The sequence below is a fragment of the Haematobia irritans genome, chromosome 1, assembly GCF_050003625.1.
Source record: "Haematobia irritans isolate KBUSLIRL chromosome 1, ASM5000362v1, whole genome shotgun sequence".
Lineage (NCBI taxonomy): Eukaryota > Metazoa > Arthropoda > Insecta > Diptera > Muscidae > Haematobia > Haematobia irritans.
In genome coordinates this window covers 162,779,488-162,797,277 of record NC_134397.1, presented here as the reverse complement: position 1 = coordinate 162,797,277, position 17,790 = coordinate 162,779,488, and the positions used below count along the sequence as shown (strand labels likewise).

Here is a 17,790-nt window from a genome sequence, read left to right as displayed (position 1 = left end):
TACGAATTTGATAATTATAGACATAAGTTTATTTAAATTAGTTTCCGTTAATTTAAAATTTCAAATTGTAACGATAAAATTTCGCTATCACTTGTTGGAATCATCTATTCATTTTCTAGTATTTTCCTGAATTTCTTTTATGTTCTTTTGTTTGCTTACCGAAATGTTAGTTCTTACTCTCTCATAGAATAGCAACCCCTTTGCTTTGTTATTCTGCATTCTCATTTCATCTCATTGTAATGCGACCATATATCTATGTGAGTGTGTATGTGTTTGGCAGCCACCAGACGAATAACTTAATGGTCGTAGATCCTTCTAGCATTGTCTAAGAATGTTCTGGCGTTGCCAGAATATTGTAGTGCTACCAGAATGTTCTCGTATTGCCACACCGTCATATATAAAAGCGCTCGCATGCTGCTAACGTGTGAGTCTTAATTAAAGCGTCAAACGAATAACTTCAGTGTGAACGAATTGTAAAGTGTGAAGTCATAGTAAATAAATTGTAGATTGTCGTTATTTAAAAGAACTGTGTTTTTAATTGTCGGGTAATTAAAAACGCCTAATATAAAAACGTAACAATTGGTGTCGGAAGTGAAATAACGGAAGAAAAATCTACAATGAAGTTTAATGAGCTTCGTGTGGAAGACTTAGGTTAGGTTAGGTTAAAGTGGCAGCCCGATTAAGATTCAGGCTCACTTAGACTATTCAGTCCATTGTGATACCACATTAACTAAAAGTACCTATTACATATGGGCACTTCTAGTTTTAACCGCTGAACCTTCTCGATTAGTTTCCTTCGCTGAACCAACCAGATTGTTCCAAAAACATTAGCAGACTGCTTAAGTTAACGTTTTCCAGATCCGCCAGTAATCTGAAGCTATATGCTCCTAAAAGTTGCTTGCGCTTTACACAAAATGCAGGACACTCACACAAGAGGTGTTTAATTGATTCTTTTTCCTCCGCATCATGACAGCTCATACAATAGTCATTATACTTCGCGCCAATAGTTTTTGCAAAATCGCCTATCAGGCAGCGACCCGTTATAGCAGATATCAGGAGTGATATCTGACGTCTCGAGAACATTAGCATATCTAGTGTGCGGTTTAAGTTGAAATGGGACCATATTTGCTTGGTGTCGTTACAACCCTTGCAATTCTCCCATCGAACATTTGCCATCATAACAGCCTTCTCACGCAGCATGAGCTTGCAGGTAGCTAGGGGCATACCAACAAATTCTAGTTCCCCTGGAATATGTAAGGTAGTCCCTAGCCTTGCCAACTCATCCGCTTCGCAGTTCCCCGGTATGTTCCTATGGCCAGGCACCCATATTAGGTGAATATTGTACTGCTCAGCCATCTCATTGAGAGATTTGCGGCAGTCGATGGCCGTTTTCGAGTTGAGGAACACAGAGTCCAAGGATTTTATTGCAGGTTGACTGTCTGAGTATATATTAATGCCCACATTTTTTGGAACATTACTTCTCAGCCAATTCGCCACCTCTCTTATTGCTAATATTTCAGCCTGAAAAACACTACAGTGATTAGGTAATCTTTTCGCTATTCGAAGTTCCAGATCATTAGAATATACTCCGAACCCCACTTGTCCATCCAATTTGGAGCCATCAGTGTAGAAATCTATATATTCTTTATTCCCCGGGGTCTGTGTGCACCACGCCTCACTGTTGGGGATTAGAGTCTCAAACTTTTTGTCGAAAAGTGGACTCGCCAAAGTGTAATCCACTACGTTAGGCACATCTGGCATTGTTTTGAGGACAGAACTGTGACCGTAACCTTTTTCCGACCACAGCGATAGTTCGCGCAACCGCACAGCCGTTGTTGCAGCTGACTGTTTGGCCAAAATGTCTAAAGGCAATAGATGCAGCACGACATTAAGGGAATTTGTTCCTGTCTTGCTGAATGCGCCTGAAATACACAAACACGCCATACGCTGAACTTTATCTAAACAAGTCGGTTTCTGAAGTGCCGGCCACCAGACTACAACACCATATAGCATTATAGGTCTAACCACTGCCGTGTATAGCCAATGCACAATTTTTGGTTTCAGTCCCCACTTTTTTCCTATTGCCTTTTTGCACGAGTACAAAGCTACAGTTGCCTTTCTCGCCCTTTCTTCAATATTAAGCTTAAAGTTCAGCTTCCTGTCCAAAATAACGCCAAGGTATTTTGCACATTCACCAAAGGGAATTTCAATACCCCCTAAGGAAATAGGCCTAACCGTGGGAGTTTTGCGATCGTTGCAGTACATGACTAATTCTGTCTTTGCAGGATTTACCCCAAGACCATTGTCTTTCGCCCATTTCTCAGTCATCCGGAGGGCCCTCTGAATAATATCTCTGATTGTGGATGGGAATTTTCCCCTGACTGCCAGAGCCACATCATCTGCGTATGCCACCACTTTTATCCTTTCTTTTTCTAGAGTAACCAGAAGGCTATTTATAGCAACATTCCAAAGAAGAGGTGATAGGACTCCTCCTTGGGGAGTGCCTCTGTTCACATACCTTTGTATGTTTGCTTGTCCTAGTGTGGCTGAAATACGTCTCTTCATTAGCAGTTCGTCTAACAGCCTGAGTATACATGGATCAACATTCAGAGTTGTCAGTCCATTTAATATCGAGCTCGGATGGACATTATTGAACGCCCCTTCGATGTCTAGAAACGCCACGATTGTGTATTCTTTGACAGATAGTGAGCTTTCAATAAAGCTGACTAGTTCATGTAGTGCGGTCTCAGTAGACCTGCCCTTCGAGTATGCATGCTGTCGTTTCGAGAACAAACTTGAATCGATGCTAGTTCTAAGATAAATATCTATCATCCTCTCCAGAGTCTTAAGTAGGAATGAGGATAAGCTGATTGGTCGGAAATCCTTCGCCCTCGAGTGAGAGGCTTTTCCCGCTTTAGGTATGAAAACGACTTTTGTTTCCCTCCACTTTCCTGGGATATATGATAAGTTGATACATCCTTTATATATCACCGACAACCAGGGGATAATTTTGTCAGTTACAGCTTGTAACTCCGCCGGAGTAATTCCATCAGGTCCAGGGGATTTGAATGGTCCAAAGCTATTTAGCGCCCATCTTATTCTAGTTTCCGATACAATTTCCTCGACAGGAAACGACCGCTGAGCAACTGTGGCACCGCCAGTACATGGTTCAACCGTCTGATTTCCAGGAAAATGTGTGTCCAATAGTACCTCCAGCGTCTCCTTACTGGACGTTGTCCAATTGCCCTCCGATGTTTTAATGAAACCTGGAGCGGAGTTGGTGGATGCTAGAACCTTCCGTAGTCTGGAAGCCTCGGACGTATTCTCAATACTGCTGCAGTAAGCATTCCAAGAGTTATGCTGAGCCTTTCTCAGTTCTCGCTTGTATCCTCTCAGATTCTTCTTGTAAGCGTCCCAGTCCTCAGGGGCTCTGGTGGACTTTGCCTTGTTAAAGAGCTTCCTGCAGGATTTCCTCATATTACTTAATTCCGTAGACCACCATGGTGGTCGATGTTTCCCCCTTGGCTTTCCTCTAGGGCATGCAGCTTTCAGTGAGATGTTGAAGGCCTTAGTAATCCGCTCCACTGCGTGTTCGATATCTTGCACATTTCTCATATTTGTCTCTGTTATTTCCGGTATCATCATATTGAACGATTCCCTATACCTATTCCAGTCAGCTTTCCTAACATTTGGCGGAAATATGATCTTGGTGATATGAACATCAAATTTGAAACTGATGTAGCGATGATCTGAGAAGCTGTGTTCACTTAAAACCTGCCACTCAGATATCATTTCATTTAGTTCTTGCGAGGCCAAGGTGATGTCCAAAACCTCTTGCCTGTTTTTAGTGACAAAGGTTGGGACATTGGGTGGAAGACTTAAAAAAGGAATTGAGCAAACTGGAGCTGCCGACAACAGGCAATAAGGCCCAGCTTCAAAAGCGTCTACTGGAAGAGTTTGAACGGCGTAATATGGACATTGCGACGCATGAGTTTGATTATAAGGAAGACATTGATGAATCAATACTCGTCAATACAAGCAGTGTAGAAACTCCATCTGTGGCTTCGAGTGTTGTGGATTACACATCAATGCTCAATGTTTTGAGCAAAATGATGGAAGCAAATTCTAGAAAAATGGAAGAAAAATTCGACGAAAATTCTAGAAAAATGGATGAGAATTCTAGAAAATTGGAAGAAAAATTCGACGAAAATTCAAAAAAGATGGACGAAAATTCTAGAATTCTCAATGAAAAACTACAACAAATTTCTGAAGGCATGGAAAAACGTGTGGACCATATAGAAAATCAAATTGTGGAATTGGATAAGAAAGTTCTTTCTGTGGATGAGAAAATTATGGTTCATGATGAGAAGTTTCTGCACATCGAGAAAAAAATGTCAGAGCTGGAAATTAAAGGTGGTCCAGTGCGCGTCATCGAGGGCTCAAAAATCAAAACTCCTGTTTTCGATGGCTCAACGTCATTTGATGTCTTCAAATTCCAATTCGAAATGGTTGCTTGTAGAAATTTGTGGAATGACGATGATAAAGCAATTGAACTTCTATTGGCATTAAAGGGCAACGCCGCTGATGTGATACAAAGCATTCCCGCTGCCTCTAGAAATAATTATAATGAAGTAATAGCGGCACTTCAACGTAAGTACGGCGGAGAACATAAGCAAGACATCTTCAGAATGGAATTAAGAGGAAGAGTCCAGAAGTCAAATGAGACTCTACAAGACTTTGCAACAGAGGTTGAGCGGTTGGTGCTTTTGGCATATCCAGGAGAGAGTCACCCACTTGTGGACCGCATCAAAATTGAGACCTTTGTGAATGGCATTCGAGACCCAGACATAAAATGTGCAACATATGCCGCACAAAAAGCTACATTCACAGAAACAGTGACATTTGCACTTGTACAAGAGACTGCGAGATTGCTGGCACGGCCTCAAATTCACAAAGTACGCAGAGTAGAGACCGAGTGTGAAGAATCGAAATCGGTCATTGAATTGGTAAAAGAGGCTCTAAAGCAGATAATGCAAGAAATGAAGCAGCAGGCAAATAAATCTAGAATAAAATGCTATAACTGTGATAAGGCTGGACATCTTTCCCGGGAATGTAAAGCGTGGCGTAAAACGTCGGGGTCAATCTCGCCATCTCCATTAAACAATAGTCAGAAGAAGCCGACCACAAAGCCAAGCGACTCAAATTCAAATTTTGCGGATAATAGAAAAGGTGGCAAACAAGTTATTCATCAAGCCTTGACACGACGGCATTGCAATGTAGAAAACGGACGCTACTCGAAGGCTGAACCAAAGGAGACAGTTGTAAATGTCAGGCAGCTACACATCGAATCTGGCACAGACTGGTCAACAGAGCAACGTAAAGATCCCATTCTGAGAAAAATTATTTCGGCAAAACAAGAAAATAAGAAACCCAGCAAGAAAGACATCGCAGCCGAAAGTCCACTGATGAAAGCATACTGGGCTCAATGGGATAGTTTAGTTCTAGTCAATGGATCCCTGCAACGTAAATGGGAAAGCGAAGATGGCAAGAGCAGCCGAAATTTGATCATCGTTCCAGATTCCAAAAAAAGAGACGTTTTGGCGGAGTTCCATAATGGTCCCAGTGGAGGTCATCTGGGAATAACCAAAACCGCCGAGAAAGTGAAGCAACGATTCTACTGGGTTGGATGCCAGAAATCAATTGCTGAATGGGTAGCCAATTGCGAGAAGTGCATGAAGGCGAAAGGTCCAACAAGGAAAAGTCGAGGTCCTATGCAAGAATATAGACCAGGAGCCCCGTTTGAAAGAATAGCAATGGACGTGGCAGGCCCTTTCCCAGTAAGTGATTCTGGAAACCGTTATGTCCTTGTGGTCATGGATTACTTCAGCAAATGGCCGGAGGTGTATGCAATTCCAAACCAAGAGGCAAAAACGATTGTGGATGTGGTCAACAAAAACAGGATATGTCGCTACGGTGTGCCGTCCGAGATTCACTCAGACCAGGGAAGAAATTTTGAATCGGCCATATTCAAAGAGATGTGTGAATCCCTTGGTATCAAGAAAACGAGGACTACGCCATTACATCCACAATCCGATGGCATGGTAGAAAGGTTTAATCGCACCCTGGAGGAACATCTTCGAAAAGTGGTGGACAACGGCCAGAGGGACTGGGACGAGCATATACCAAAGTTTTTGCTGTCGTATAGATCTGCCATTCATGATTCCACCTCTCGAACACCGGCCAATGTTCTATTCGGAACTGAGTTGAAGTTGCCTGGAGATCTGATATTCGGCGCTAAACCTAATGAGCTCGCCATGGAAGAAAACAGAAACGACATCCCAAACACTTTCGGTGAAGTTCACGAATCAGTGCGCAACAAAATAAAAATGGTCAGCAACAGAATGAAGGCGAGATACGATCGTGCTGTAAATACTGAGGGCTTCCAAGAAGAAGAATTGGTTCTGCTATTTAACCCGCAACGAAAGAAAGGATTGTGTCCTAAACTGCAAACACAGTGGGAAGGCCCATACAAAGTCATCAAGAAGATTAATGATGTTGTATACCGGATTCAGAAGGACGACAGCCCTAGATCAAAGATGAAAGTTGTACATCTGGAACGATTGGCTCCTTACGGAACAGGTTCTGTGCCTGTTCGGGACGAACAGGCTTAAGCGGGAGGCAGTGTTACGAATTTGATAATTATAGACATAAGTTTATTTAAATTAGTTTCCGTTAATTTAAAATTTCAAATTGTAACGATAAAATTTCGCTATCACTTGTTGGAATCATCTATTCATTTTCTAGTATTTTCCTGAATTTCTTTTATGTTCTTTTGTTTGCTTACCGAAATGTTAGTTCTTACTCTCTCATAGAATAGCAACCCCTTTGCTTTGTTATTCTGCATTCTCATTTCATCTCATTGTAATGCGACCATATATCTATGTGAGTGTGTATGTGTTTGGCAGCCACCAGACGAATAACTTAATGGTCGTAGATCCTTCTAGCATTGTCTAAGAATGTTCTGGCGTTGCCAGAATATTGTAGTGCTACCAGAATGTTCTCGTATTGCCACACCGTCATATATAAAAGCGCTCGCATGCTGCTAACGTGTGAGTCTTAATTAAAGCGTCAAACGAATAACTTCAGTGTGAACGAATTGTAAAGTGTGAAGTCATAGTAAATAAATTGTAGATTGTCGTTATTTAAAAGAACTGTGTTTTTAATTGTCGGGTAATTAAAAACGCCTAATATAAAAACGTAACAATATGTTGTAAAATTTTCTTCAAATTGTTGTACATTAATTTTTGGCACAAGTGTTAACATTACTAGAAAAAACCTACATGTAGGAAAATTCCCCTACTGCTGACAACACTGATGGGGGGTATAAAAATAGTGATTTAAATATAAATACAGTCGAAGTTCGGTTTAATGAACGATATATTGTAAAGCCCTTTCGTTATTTAGAAAAATTCGTTAAATCGAATGGGAATATTAAATGTTAACTTTTATTGAAAATCGTAGTTTTTATCCAGATGAGTAAAAATTCATAAGCATTTGGCCAAATTAAACTACAGAGGCACTTAAAAAATATTACTTTAAATAGTCCTTAAAAACTAATGAACTTGATATATCTACACCCTCAAAAAAAATCGCTTCTTTAACATATGTTCCAAACATATTTTGCAGGAAGCACATATATTATTGCATACTGCCGAAACATTAATATGTTTGTTTTATGTGAACATATTATATGTTTGGAAGCATTTTGAGCCAAAAATATTATATGCTTGGAAGAATTTTTCCCAAACACGATTGTGCTCATTCCCTAACATACTCGTAATTTTCACTTCCACGAAATTTTTTAGTTATTGACACCTTTTTCTGTAATACAAATAATGTTGAAGAAATTATTCACTTTTATAAATTTTTTAAATTTTACCTTTCGCCTGCACGGAGAATCGAACCGAGGACCATACAGTTTGTAAGCCAACACACTATCCACTGGGCTACGTAGCTGTTATAGTCACCAGTAGATAATTATCGTTTTAAGTTACATTTATATAGCATAGTTTGCAGCGCCCACGAGCCCATGCAAACATAACATTATTTAACAGAAACATACATTTGTTTGCCACGTGGAGCAGTGGTTAGCATGTCTGCCTTGCATACAAAGGGTCGTGGGTTCAATCCCTGCTCCGACCGAACATTTTTTTGTTTTTTTTTTTTTTAATTTACACATTTATATTTATACTATATTAAATTTTTTTAAATGAAACTTCGAAATGTGTGTTATTAAAGATTTATAGTCAGTAACAGTGCTTGATATAAACGAAATTGACTGATTTTTTGATAAAATATTATTTTTTATTGCAAAAATAACAATTTTTTAATAAAAAACTGTTTTTGTACAAAACTTGGAAGGAATTCAAAAACTAACAAAAGAACGTGGAGTCGAGTATAAACATACATACATAATTTTATAATATAAACATAAATTTATTTAGGAGTGAACAGTTTTTTACTTGCATTTAACACCATCGCTCTAAAATTCCTTTTATTTTTCTTTAATAATTCATTTTAAAGAAAATAAACTTTTTAAATTGTTTTAGCTGTAAAACTCGAACTTAATGCCCGCTTTTATATTTGATGGTGTCCGTCAACTCCTCGTGGACTACTTTTTAATAAAGAGGAACTAAAGTTTGTATTTTTACATTTTACTGTGTAATTTTTCACTATTTCCTCCTTATTTCATTTTACTGTCCCAACTCTAAAAAGAGTATAGTGCCCTTTCGTTATTTTTATGAAGACCCCTGATTTATTTTAACGAAAAATTGTGCCCATAATGCCAAAATGATAAACAAAACACATGTTCACACATGCATAAAATGCTGCTCTCAAGGCGAAAACATTGCAGTTTGTTTTTCAAATGTCTATTCTCTTGGTTCCGAATGTCTATTCTCTTTATTCAAATTAAATAATATTTAGACTTAAGCATATCAAAATTTTTAGCCTTATCATAAAACAGTTTTCCGAAACAACATACAAGCGGTTTCACAGAAATTGTTCTTTTTTCATTCTCTCGCTTTGTTATGTTGATATCTTTCGTCAACCCTCCCGGTTTCCATCTCTATTTCTTTCTCTATACTCTCTTTTTGTCGCTCTCTGAATAAAATATCACAACATATATATGTTTACTCGAAATTTGTTAATTTATATATGTTTACATTCACACATATTATTTTTATGAAACATTCATGCCCCAAACATAATATATTCTAACATATTAACATAGATGTCCCAAACATTTAGTGTTAGTTTAGAAACATTACATGTTCGCACTTAAATATATTGTGGTTTAAAATGGTGCCCGAAACACATTTTGTTTATATCGGAACATATGAAAAACATATTTTTCTAACAGTGTAGGTTAGGTTAGATTGAAAAGACGATCCGAGATTCGCTGTCTCATCATAGCCTATATACATCCATGCCAATATTCGCTCTAACTTCTTAGAAGAATTCCCTAATTTGTTTCCAGTCCCTGCTTTCAAGATGAGTCAGGCATAGGTAATGTTCATAGTAACATCTTCCTAAAACGCCCTACATACACCTTTACTTTGCTGCTCCCGTCGGCATACTTAGATGTACTCTCAACGCCAGATTACCGTTTCGACCGAGCAAAAGTTTTTCCCTCTCAGTAATGAAGCTGACATTCCTGTGTATTTCATAGTTTCTCTTCAGCTATAAAAAGGAGGTTCCTTGATCTAAATATAGAATCAGGTAGCACTCATTAATAAGAGAAAAAATCACCACCTGTCCAACTGGCGATCCTACGAAAATTTGGATCATATTGCCACTAACGGACCTATCACAGGACTAGTACCAGTGCTTCAGTTTCTCCAGTTTTTAAATTTCCATATTGAATTTAAATTTCTCATTGATTTCTATACTCTCTTGATCCATTTTTCTATAGAAATAAAATTTGCTATAGATTTTCTATAGAAATAAAATTTTGACAAAATTTTCTATAGAATAAAATTTAGACAACATTTCCGCTTGATTTTGAAATCTTATTGGATCTGGACATTTAAATATGGGTCAACATATTCCAAAAGTTTTTTTTCTTTCTGGTGCAATTTTGATGCTCAAAATAACACTTAGGAACCGGGTTTGTCGTAGACTGGTTCATGAGGACCTGTCTAGTACTATTAAGTTCTCCCAGGTAATGTCCCTTGGAATGAGACCAAGCCGTGTCCTTCAGTGTAAATTTACCCTGTCAATAACAAACCAGTGTTAAAGTGGCAGGTCCCTTCCATACATTTCGACCAGAACTGGGACTGGTCCATTCACATCAGGGATTAGTCCTGTACCGGTTCTGCGGTAGATTTATTTCACGTAGCGGACCTACCTCTCTATCTATCCTAACTTTACCTAGTTACCGGGCCATTGAATATGTGTTTCCAAACATTTGATGGAATCTAAATATCTTGGGAATGCCGTACTTTGTGAGCATTTCCGAAGGACTTAAGCCATTCTCACAATCGTCAAATATTGCTGATTTTTTGTTGTTCATTTTCTTAAGATTAAAACCGTTTTCGTTAAATCGAACGTAATTTTTGTTCAACAGTTCGTTATTTAGAATACTCAATGTTACACCCAGAAAAAAGTGACCCCTTCTTTAAGTTAAAATGAACTCATTGTGAAGAAAGTTGAACTTCGTATAGCGCCAAAGACATTTTTATTTGTTTGAACGATGTGATTTTCGTAGAAATTAGGAATAATGCATTCCATATATTAGTTAACATTTTCCTATATTTATATACCACTATACTACAGAATGAAAAAATTTAACTAATTTGAATTCATATATGGAATGATTTTATTGAAATTTTTTCATTCATTTCGACAAATCTTACACATTTGTGGTAAAACTTTTACTTCATAATTAGAACTGCTTACCTTCGTTTTTAAATACAATTTTATTTATTTCTATAAGCAATTTTATCTTCAATAATAGACATGTTTTATTAATATATTGAATATATTTATTAAGAATCAACAGCATCGAATCTCTTCGAAATATTAGTTTATTATTCCACTATTTCCAATTTCCGTGTGATATTATCAACTGTAAAACGCACTTTTTCTTCTTCTTGTACTTTTCACTTTTAATAAGTTGCTGCCTAATGATTTTGTCCTCCTTTTACAATTTCAATACCTACAAATATAAAAAAATCATAAAACATTTTTGTTGCAAAAGGTTAGCGTCACTGAATATTACCTGATAATTGAAGATTCCAAAATGAAGACAAATGAAAGGGTTGTTATTCTGCTGGTGTTTTCTTTCTTTATACACTATCACGAACATTGATAGATTTATTTTAAAAAAACGAAAATTTTTCTCACTAATTTAAAATAACAAATATTTTATATATTTTATTTGTTATTTATTATATTATTTTACCATATTATTTTTTAACAATCTCTCCGTATACCAAAATAACGCGATTCCAACTAAAAAAACAACCGACGCGCAAATATATCGATTACACCCACGCGCAAACACATCGATTACGATGACAGGTATCGATTACAGGTAGACAATAGAAATTTAGGAAAATTTCCTATATTCTAACAAGTGTGTTTCCTTAAGTTTTGAAAGGATTGCATACTTCTTAGTACGAATGAACTAAAATATTTTTCTATGCCAAGTGTTGTTCGTATGTATGAAAAACTTTCTATTATAAAGGAAGTCGCAATTATCATTTTATAAGAAATTTTACTAATTTTGAAGAAACTTGGTTTTAGTTCGGTTTTTGTTTATTTTTACGAATGCTTTGTTATCGGTGAATAAAATTTTCTTTTTCAGTAGTAAATTCTTATACCCAGCGAAGAAAATAGTATGAGTAAAATTCCATGCCTTATTCTAGTTAATGAACTATTCCTAACTGCTTACAGTTTAGGATTTTTTTACTGAAACGAGTAAATTTTATTATTTTCCACAAAAATTTACCTTAATGGAAATAAAATGGATAAACTATATTGATGAAAATTTTTTCCTTTAGTTTCGAAGGCACTTTTTTCTGGGTGTAAGAATTTGGACGTTCGTTAAATTAGATTTTCGCTAAATGGGATATTCGTTAAACAGAGCTTCGGCTGTATTTATTTCATAAATCTTGTAATCAAAACAAAAATCAATCACAAACATGTATTGAATCAATTAAACTTGTAATTGGAAAAGCTAAGTTTTAATTGGCTTCGGTAATTGATTGTATCACTTCTGTGATTGAAGAAAAATCACTAAAAATGGAACAATCTATTATAATAATAGTATTATTAAAACCACAAAATATTTTTTCTGTATAGAATTTTTCAAGAACAGCGAGGTCGGAAGCTATCGGAAGAGTAGGATCTTACTCTTGGTACATAAAATCTTTAGTTACCGAACTGAAATTCCACCAAAATTTATATAGCCAGAATATTAAATATAAACAGCAATCCACTCTAGATAAGAAGAAGGAGCCATAAAATTATTCTCCATTTATTATATTTAAATTATACATAAAAAATTAACAAATATATTTGCTGGGTAATCTATAAATAACATTTATTACACACATAATTTTATAATCTTTTTACAAATCTCTACTCACCTATTGCCATCGCGTTTTATAAAATGAGGATATTGAAGACTAAAATTTAAATCCAGTTCAGTTTCAGATAGTGGCACACTGCCACCAACACTAGTAGCATTAGGATTATTCATTGTGCCAATGCCAGCATTTCCAATATTGCCTGGCGTACCAACCATATGTGAATTACCGCCACCAGCACCACTAGCGCTCACACTGCCAATAGATGATTGACCGGAATTTAGCATAGACGAGCTTATAGGTGAATTACCCTGTTGCATCATAGATAGATTTCCAACACCTCCAGAGATGTTACCGGTTGTATTGGTATTGGCTGAACCACCACTATTGACACCAAGTGATGCAGTTGCATTGCTCCCTGAGGATATTTGCAAGAAGCTAGCCCCACTAATGGGTATTTCGTGTGAACGTAGCGTTCGTTTGGAACTTTGCATTTTTACTGCCAACGAAAGGGATGTCATATCCCCGGGCAGAGGTGTTAAAATTGTTAAACGGGTTATTGTCAGCGAACATAATCTGTAATGATAGGCAAGTATATTTACAATTAAAAATTGAATGATATAAAATTATATGAAAAAATAATTATGTGTCTAGATTTGTCAACGATTTTATAGAAGATCCACTTTTTCATAGCCTAGCAATATCAGTGTAATTTACACCGATGATTCTGGATAGAACATTAATGTAATGTTTTTCTGATTAGTCCATAGATAACCCAGAAAAAACGACTTTTCAAAAATGTATTTTCGATACCCAACTTGTTGTCCGCAAGTCATCTTCAATGAATTTTGCATGGACTTGTCATACGAGGCATATACCCAGTTTTCGGATCCTTCGCATTGTTTTATAAGTTTTTCCTTGGAAGTTCTTTTGAATGAAGAAATTAAAAAAATGAAAAAGTATGTTCACCAATTTTATGTTTCATTTTAATGATTTTAAATGTCAGTTAACCGAAATTAAATATATATCCGCCTTAAATATATATCCACGCAAAGAAAATTTCATTAAAATTTTTTCTACCAGTGTATGTCCTAAGGTGAAACATAATATGTTTGAACAATACAAACAATGTTTTGTTTGGACCAATCCTGAAAATATAAATGCTTGAAGCCAAATGTGTTTGGAGTATATGTTACAGAGCCGATTTTTTTGAGGGTGTATCTATTTGCTCTATGTCACTGTTTACCGTACCCATATTCATCAATACATTACTATGCCCAAAGTTGTTTTTATTTGATGAAGGTACAAGTAATGTAGGGAGGAAGTGATTTTCAACACCCTACATAAATTGCGAGTATGTGGGGAATTCTCGTTTGGGTGTGGTTACTGTCGGCTTAAGAAATGGGATTTTTCGAGACGATGGCATGAATCTCCCGAAGCTTGACTTCGACTGGCACCGACCGCAACCGAAGTTCCGATAGCAACACCCAATTCATCCTATCGCGAATCGTTCGCATCTATCCTTTTATAGAACGCGAACCAACTACTATAACCAACCACCTCTCCCCATCACCTCCTCCCATCCCCTCTTTCCAAGGCTGTGTGGTTCGTCCGCACACGCGATTCGTTTGCATACGCGATTCGTTCGCATAAACAGGTCGTCTGCAGACACTGTTCGTCCGCACACGCGATTCGTTCGCATACGCAGTTCGTCTGCGTACGCGGGGTTCGTCCGCATACACGATTCGTCCGCATACGCAGTTTGTCTTCATACGCGGTTCGTCCGCATACACGATTCGTACTCATACGCAGTTCGTCTGTATACGCAGTTTGTCTGCATACTCGGTTCGTCCGCATAGTTTATTCGTTCGCATCTCACGGCCGAATCTCTTCTTTTCCGTCGTTTATTTACGGAAATGAAACAGGCACGAGGACGACACGACACCGCCGTCAACCCCGTTTCACGAGCCGACAGCCGACACGACACCATCTCCGTTCACGAGCACCAGTGGACACGACACTTTTGCCATCCCCGTTTCACGAGCATCGGTCGACACGACACCATCGCCATTCCCGTTCAAAAGCACCAGTCGACACGACACCATCTCCATTCCCGTTCAAGAGCACCAGTCGACACGACACCATCATCAAACCCCCACCAACACCGTCACCAACATCACATCATCCGTCACCAGTCAACATAACACCGTTCAGCCCTTCACCGTTGGCATTTCGCCAATTTGTTTTTTGGAGATTTTTTATTATTTTATTTGTCATTATTGTGTTTTAAACTCAGAAAATGTCGAAAATTTAAAATTTATTGCGAAAACATAAAAAACTTAACGATTTTTATATATTATCTCGGAAGAACTTCTTGTGAAGTGAAATTTAAGTTCATCTCCTGAAGAGCATTTCTGGATCTACATTAGAAGTAATGACTTACTTAGGAAGGACTTCAAAACAAAATTTGCTGGAATCTATGAAGGAAATAATAAAGAAGTAAAGAAAGTCTAAATTAGATTATAGTATACCCTGCATCACTTTGTAGATCTAAATTTTCGAAACCATCTCAAATCAAATTTGAGTCATTTATTTTCGTCTTAGCAGTGGGGATTTTACAATCTGGATAAATAAATATAGTTTTTCACTATTATTAGAAAAAATTGATCTTTCTTTTAATTTGCAAAACCTTCTGAAAAGAAAAAGCCAAACGCCACAAGTTTAAGTCCCAGCTGGAGACATTTTAAATTTCATTTTTTGTCGACTTTCTAAATTAATAATTTATTCATTAAAAATTCACTAAAAACCGTCAAATCGTAATATTTTGTAAGACTTGTCCAAAACACACCATTATAAGGGAAAAAATTTATAGGAGATTCAGTGATGCCCTGATAAAATGTTTATGGAACAACTTGCACTTTTCATTTTTTCTGGTAGGAACATTCATCCAGAAAAAGGCTATATTGTGAATCATATTTTTTTATTTTTAAATTATGCAAAATATTATGATTTCAAACTATGTACTATTTAAATTTATATTTTATTTTTATTGATAATATATATATGCTCAAAATGTCATTAAACTTAAAAAATTATAGTATCAGTAATAAAAAGACGAATTATTAAATTTTCTTATTTATATACTTTTTCGTTTTCTGTATAGTAAGAAATAACCACCAATTCAAATTTCCTATACCCCAATTCAAATTGCCATAAGTGTCAGTTTAAGTGTCTTGTAATTGTAATCTTATTACCAGCAATCAAATAAAAAGCGAAATGATGTCATAAAATTCCAAACCACACCAATGCTATGGGGTACAGTCATTCCCTGGAACATTTCCATATAAATGATATTAAATTCTCTCTATAATATTTCAATTAATGTTCATCTTACACTAATTGTTATCAAGTTTATTGTCATTGCATTGTGACAGAGACCATGGGTGGTGAAGAATAGGAAATGATTGAATATTGAGGAATGGTGGTTTTCTAACAGATATAGAGTAGAGATAAACAAAAAAAAGATTTTTATAAAATATTGTCACCCAGCGGAATACATTTATTGTGTGGTCACCCACATGCTAAACCATTAAATATAGATTGTAGTTGATAATAGGGATACAAAAGTCGGAAATCGATTTTTTGAATAATCGAAATTCGCATAATCAATGTTTTGATGATTAAGAAAATCAAGCCATGAAGATTAAGGGGATTTAAAAAAATTTCCGCTGGTGAGATTTGAACCAACGTTCTTTATTTTACCACTCATAGTAATACAGAACATCTCAGGAAGTAGTTAGAATGTCATGCTGTGGTGCCATATTAGGTTCATGTTACAAACATTTGAATAGACGTATTGATGCATCGTCTTCAATGACGTTTTAGGCCGAGTGTGCTAAAGCGTTGTGTTATGGTGCTAACAGACCCAGGTTCAACCCCTGGTGGAAGCGAAGAAGTTTACAAATTCGTAAAAATTAGATAATAAAAAAATAAAAGTGTTACAAAAACTACTTATAAAAATAAAAATACTTATAAAAATAAAAATACAAATTGGAAAACATTTGTTGTTTTTTAGTTTTTATACCCTTCACCACTACTGTGGTACAGGGTATAATAAGTTTGTGCATTTGTATGTAACGCCAAGAAATAATTGTCATAGACCCATCTTTTAGTATACCGATCGGCTTAGAATTAAATTCTGAGTCGATTTAGCGATGTCCGTCTGTCTGTCTGTCCGTCTGTCTGTATATGTAATTTTGTGCACAAAGTACAGGTCGCAGTTTAAGTCCGATCGTCCTCAAATTTGACATAACGTCTTTCTTCGGGTAGAAGACAATCGCTATTGATTTTGGAAAAAATCGGTTCAGATTTAGATATAGCTGCCATATATAGTTATCAACGATTTGATCATAATTCACGTGTTTATGAACCGACGTTCTTCAAATTTTGTACATCTGAATGTTTTATAAGTCCCGTAAAAACTGCCAAATATCAGCTAAATCGGTTCAGATTTATATATAGCTCCCATATATATATATCTTTCGTCCGATTTGGACTTATATGGCCCCAAAAGCGAGAGTTTTGCCCTGATTTGCTTCAAATTTTGCACAACGAATACGTTTGATGGTTTCGTTAATTGTGCCAAATTTAGTTGAAATCGGTTCAGATTTAAATATAGCTCCCTTATATATCTTTCGTCCGATTTTGACTTATATGGCTTCAAAAGCCAGAGTTTTGCCCTGATTTGATTAAAATTTTGTACAAGGAGTATGTTTAATAGTATCGTTAATTGTGCCAGATTTAGTTGAAATCGGTTCAGATTTAGATATAGCTCCCATATATATCTTTCGACCGATTTGGACTTATATGGCCCCAAAAGCCAGAGTTTTGCCCTGATTTGCTTCAAATTTTGCACAACAAGTACGTTTAATAGTATCGTTAAGTGTGCTAAATTTGGTTTAAGTCGGTTCCGATTTAGATATAGCTCACATATATATCTTTCGTCCGATTTGGATTTATATGACCTCAAAGGCCAGAGTTTTGCCCTGAGTTGCTTGAAATTTTGCACAAGGAGTACGTTTTATAGTATCGTTAATTGTGCAAAATTTAGTTGAAGTCGGTTCAGATTTTGATATAGCACCCATATATATCGTTCGCCCGATTTGGACTAATATGCCCACAGAGGCAAAAGTGCTAC

The 17,790-nt window shown here is 36.5% G+C and overlaps 1 protein-coding gene across 1 annotated transcript in view; it reads right to left on the bottom strand.

The window, feature by feature from the left end:
- Positions 1-17,790, bottom strand: part of KrT95D (phosphofurin acidic cluster sorting protein KrT95D) — a 287,611-nt gene that overhangs the window by 126,307 nt on the left and 143,514 nt on the right. Inside the window, exon 3 of the mRNA XM_075292058.1 lies at positions 12,654-13,169. Within this exon, the coding sequence (XP_075148173.1) occupies positions 12,654-13,169 (516 nt within the window). The remainder of the gene's footprint in view (positions 1-12,653; positions 13,170-17,790) is intronic.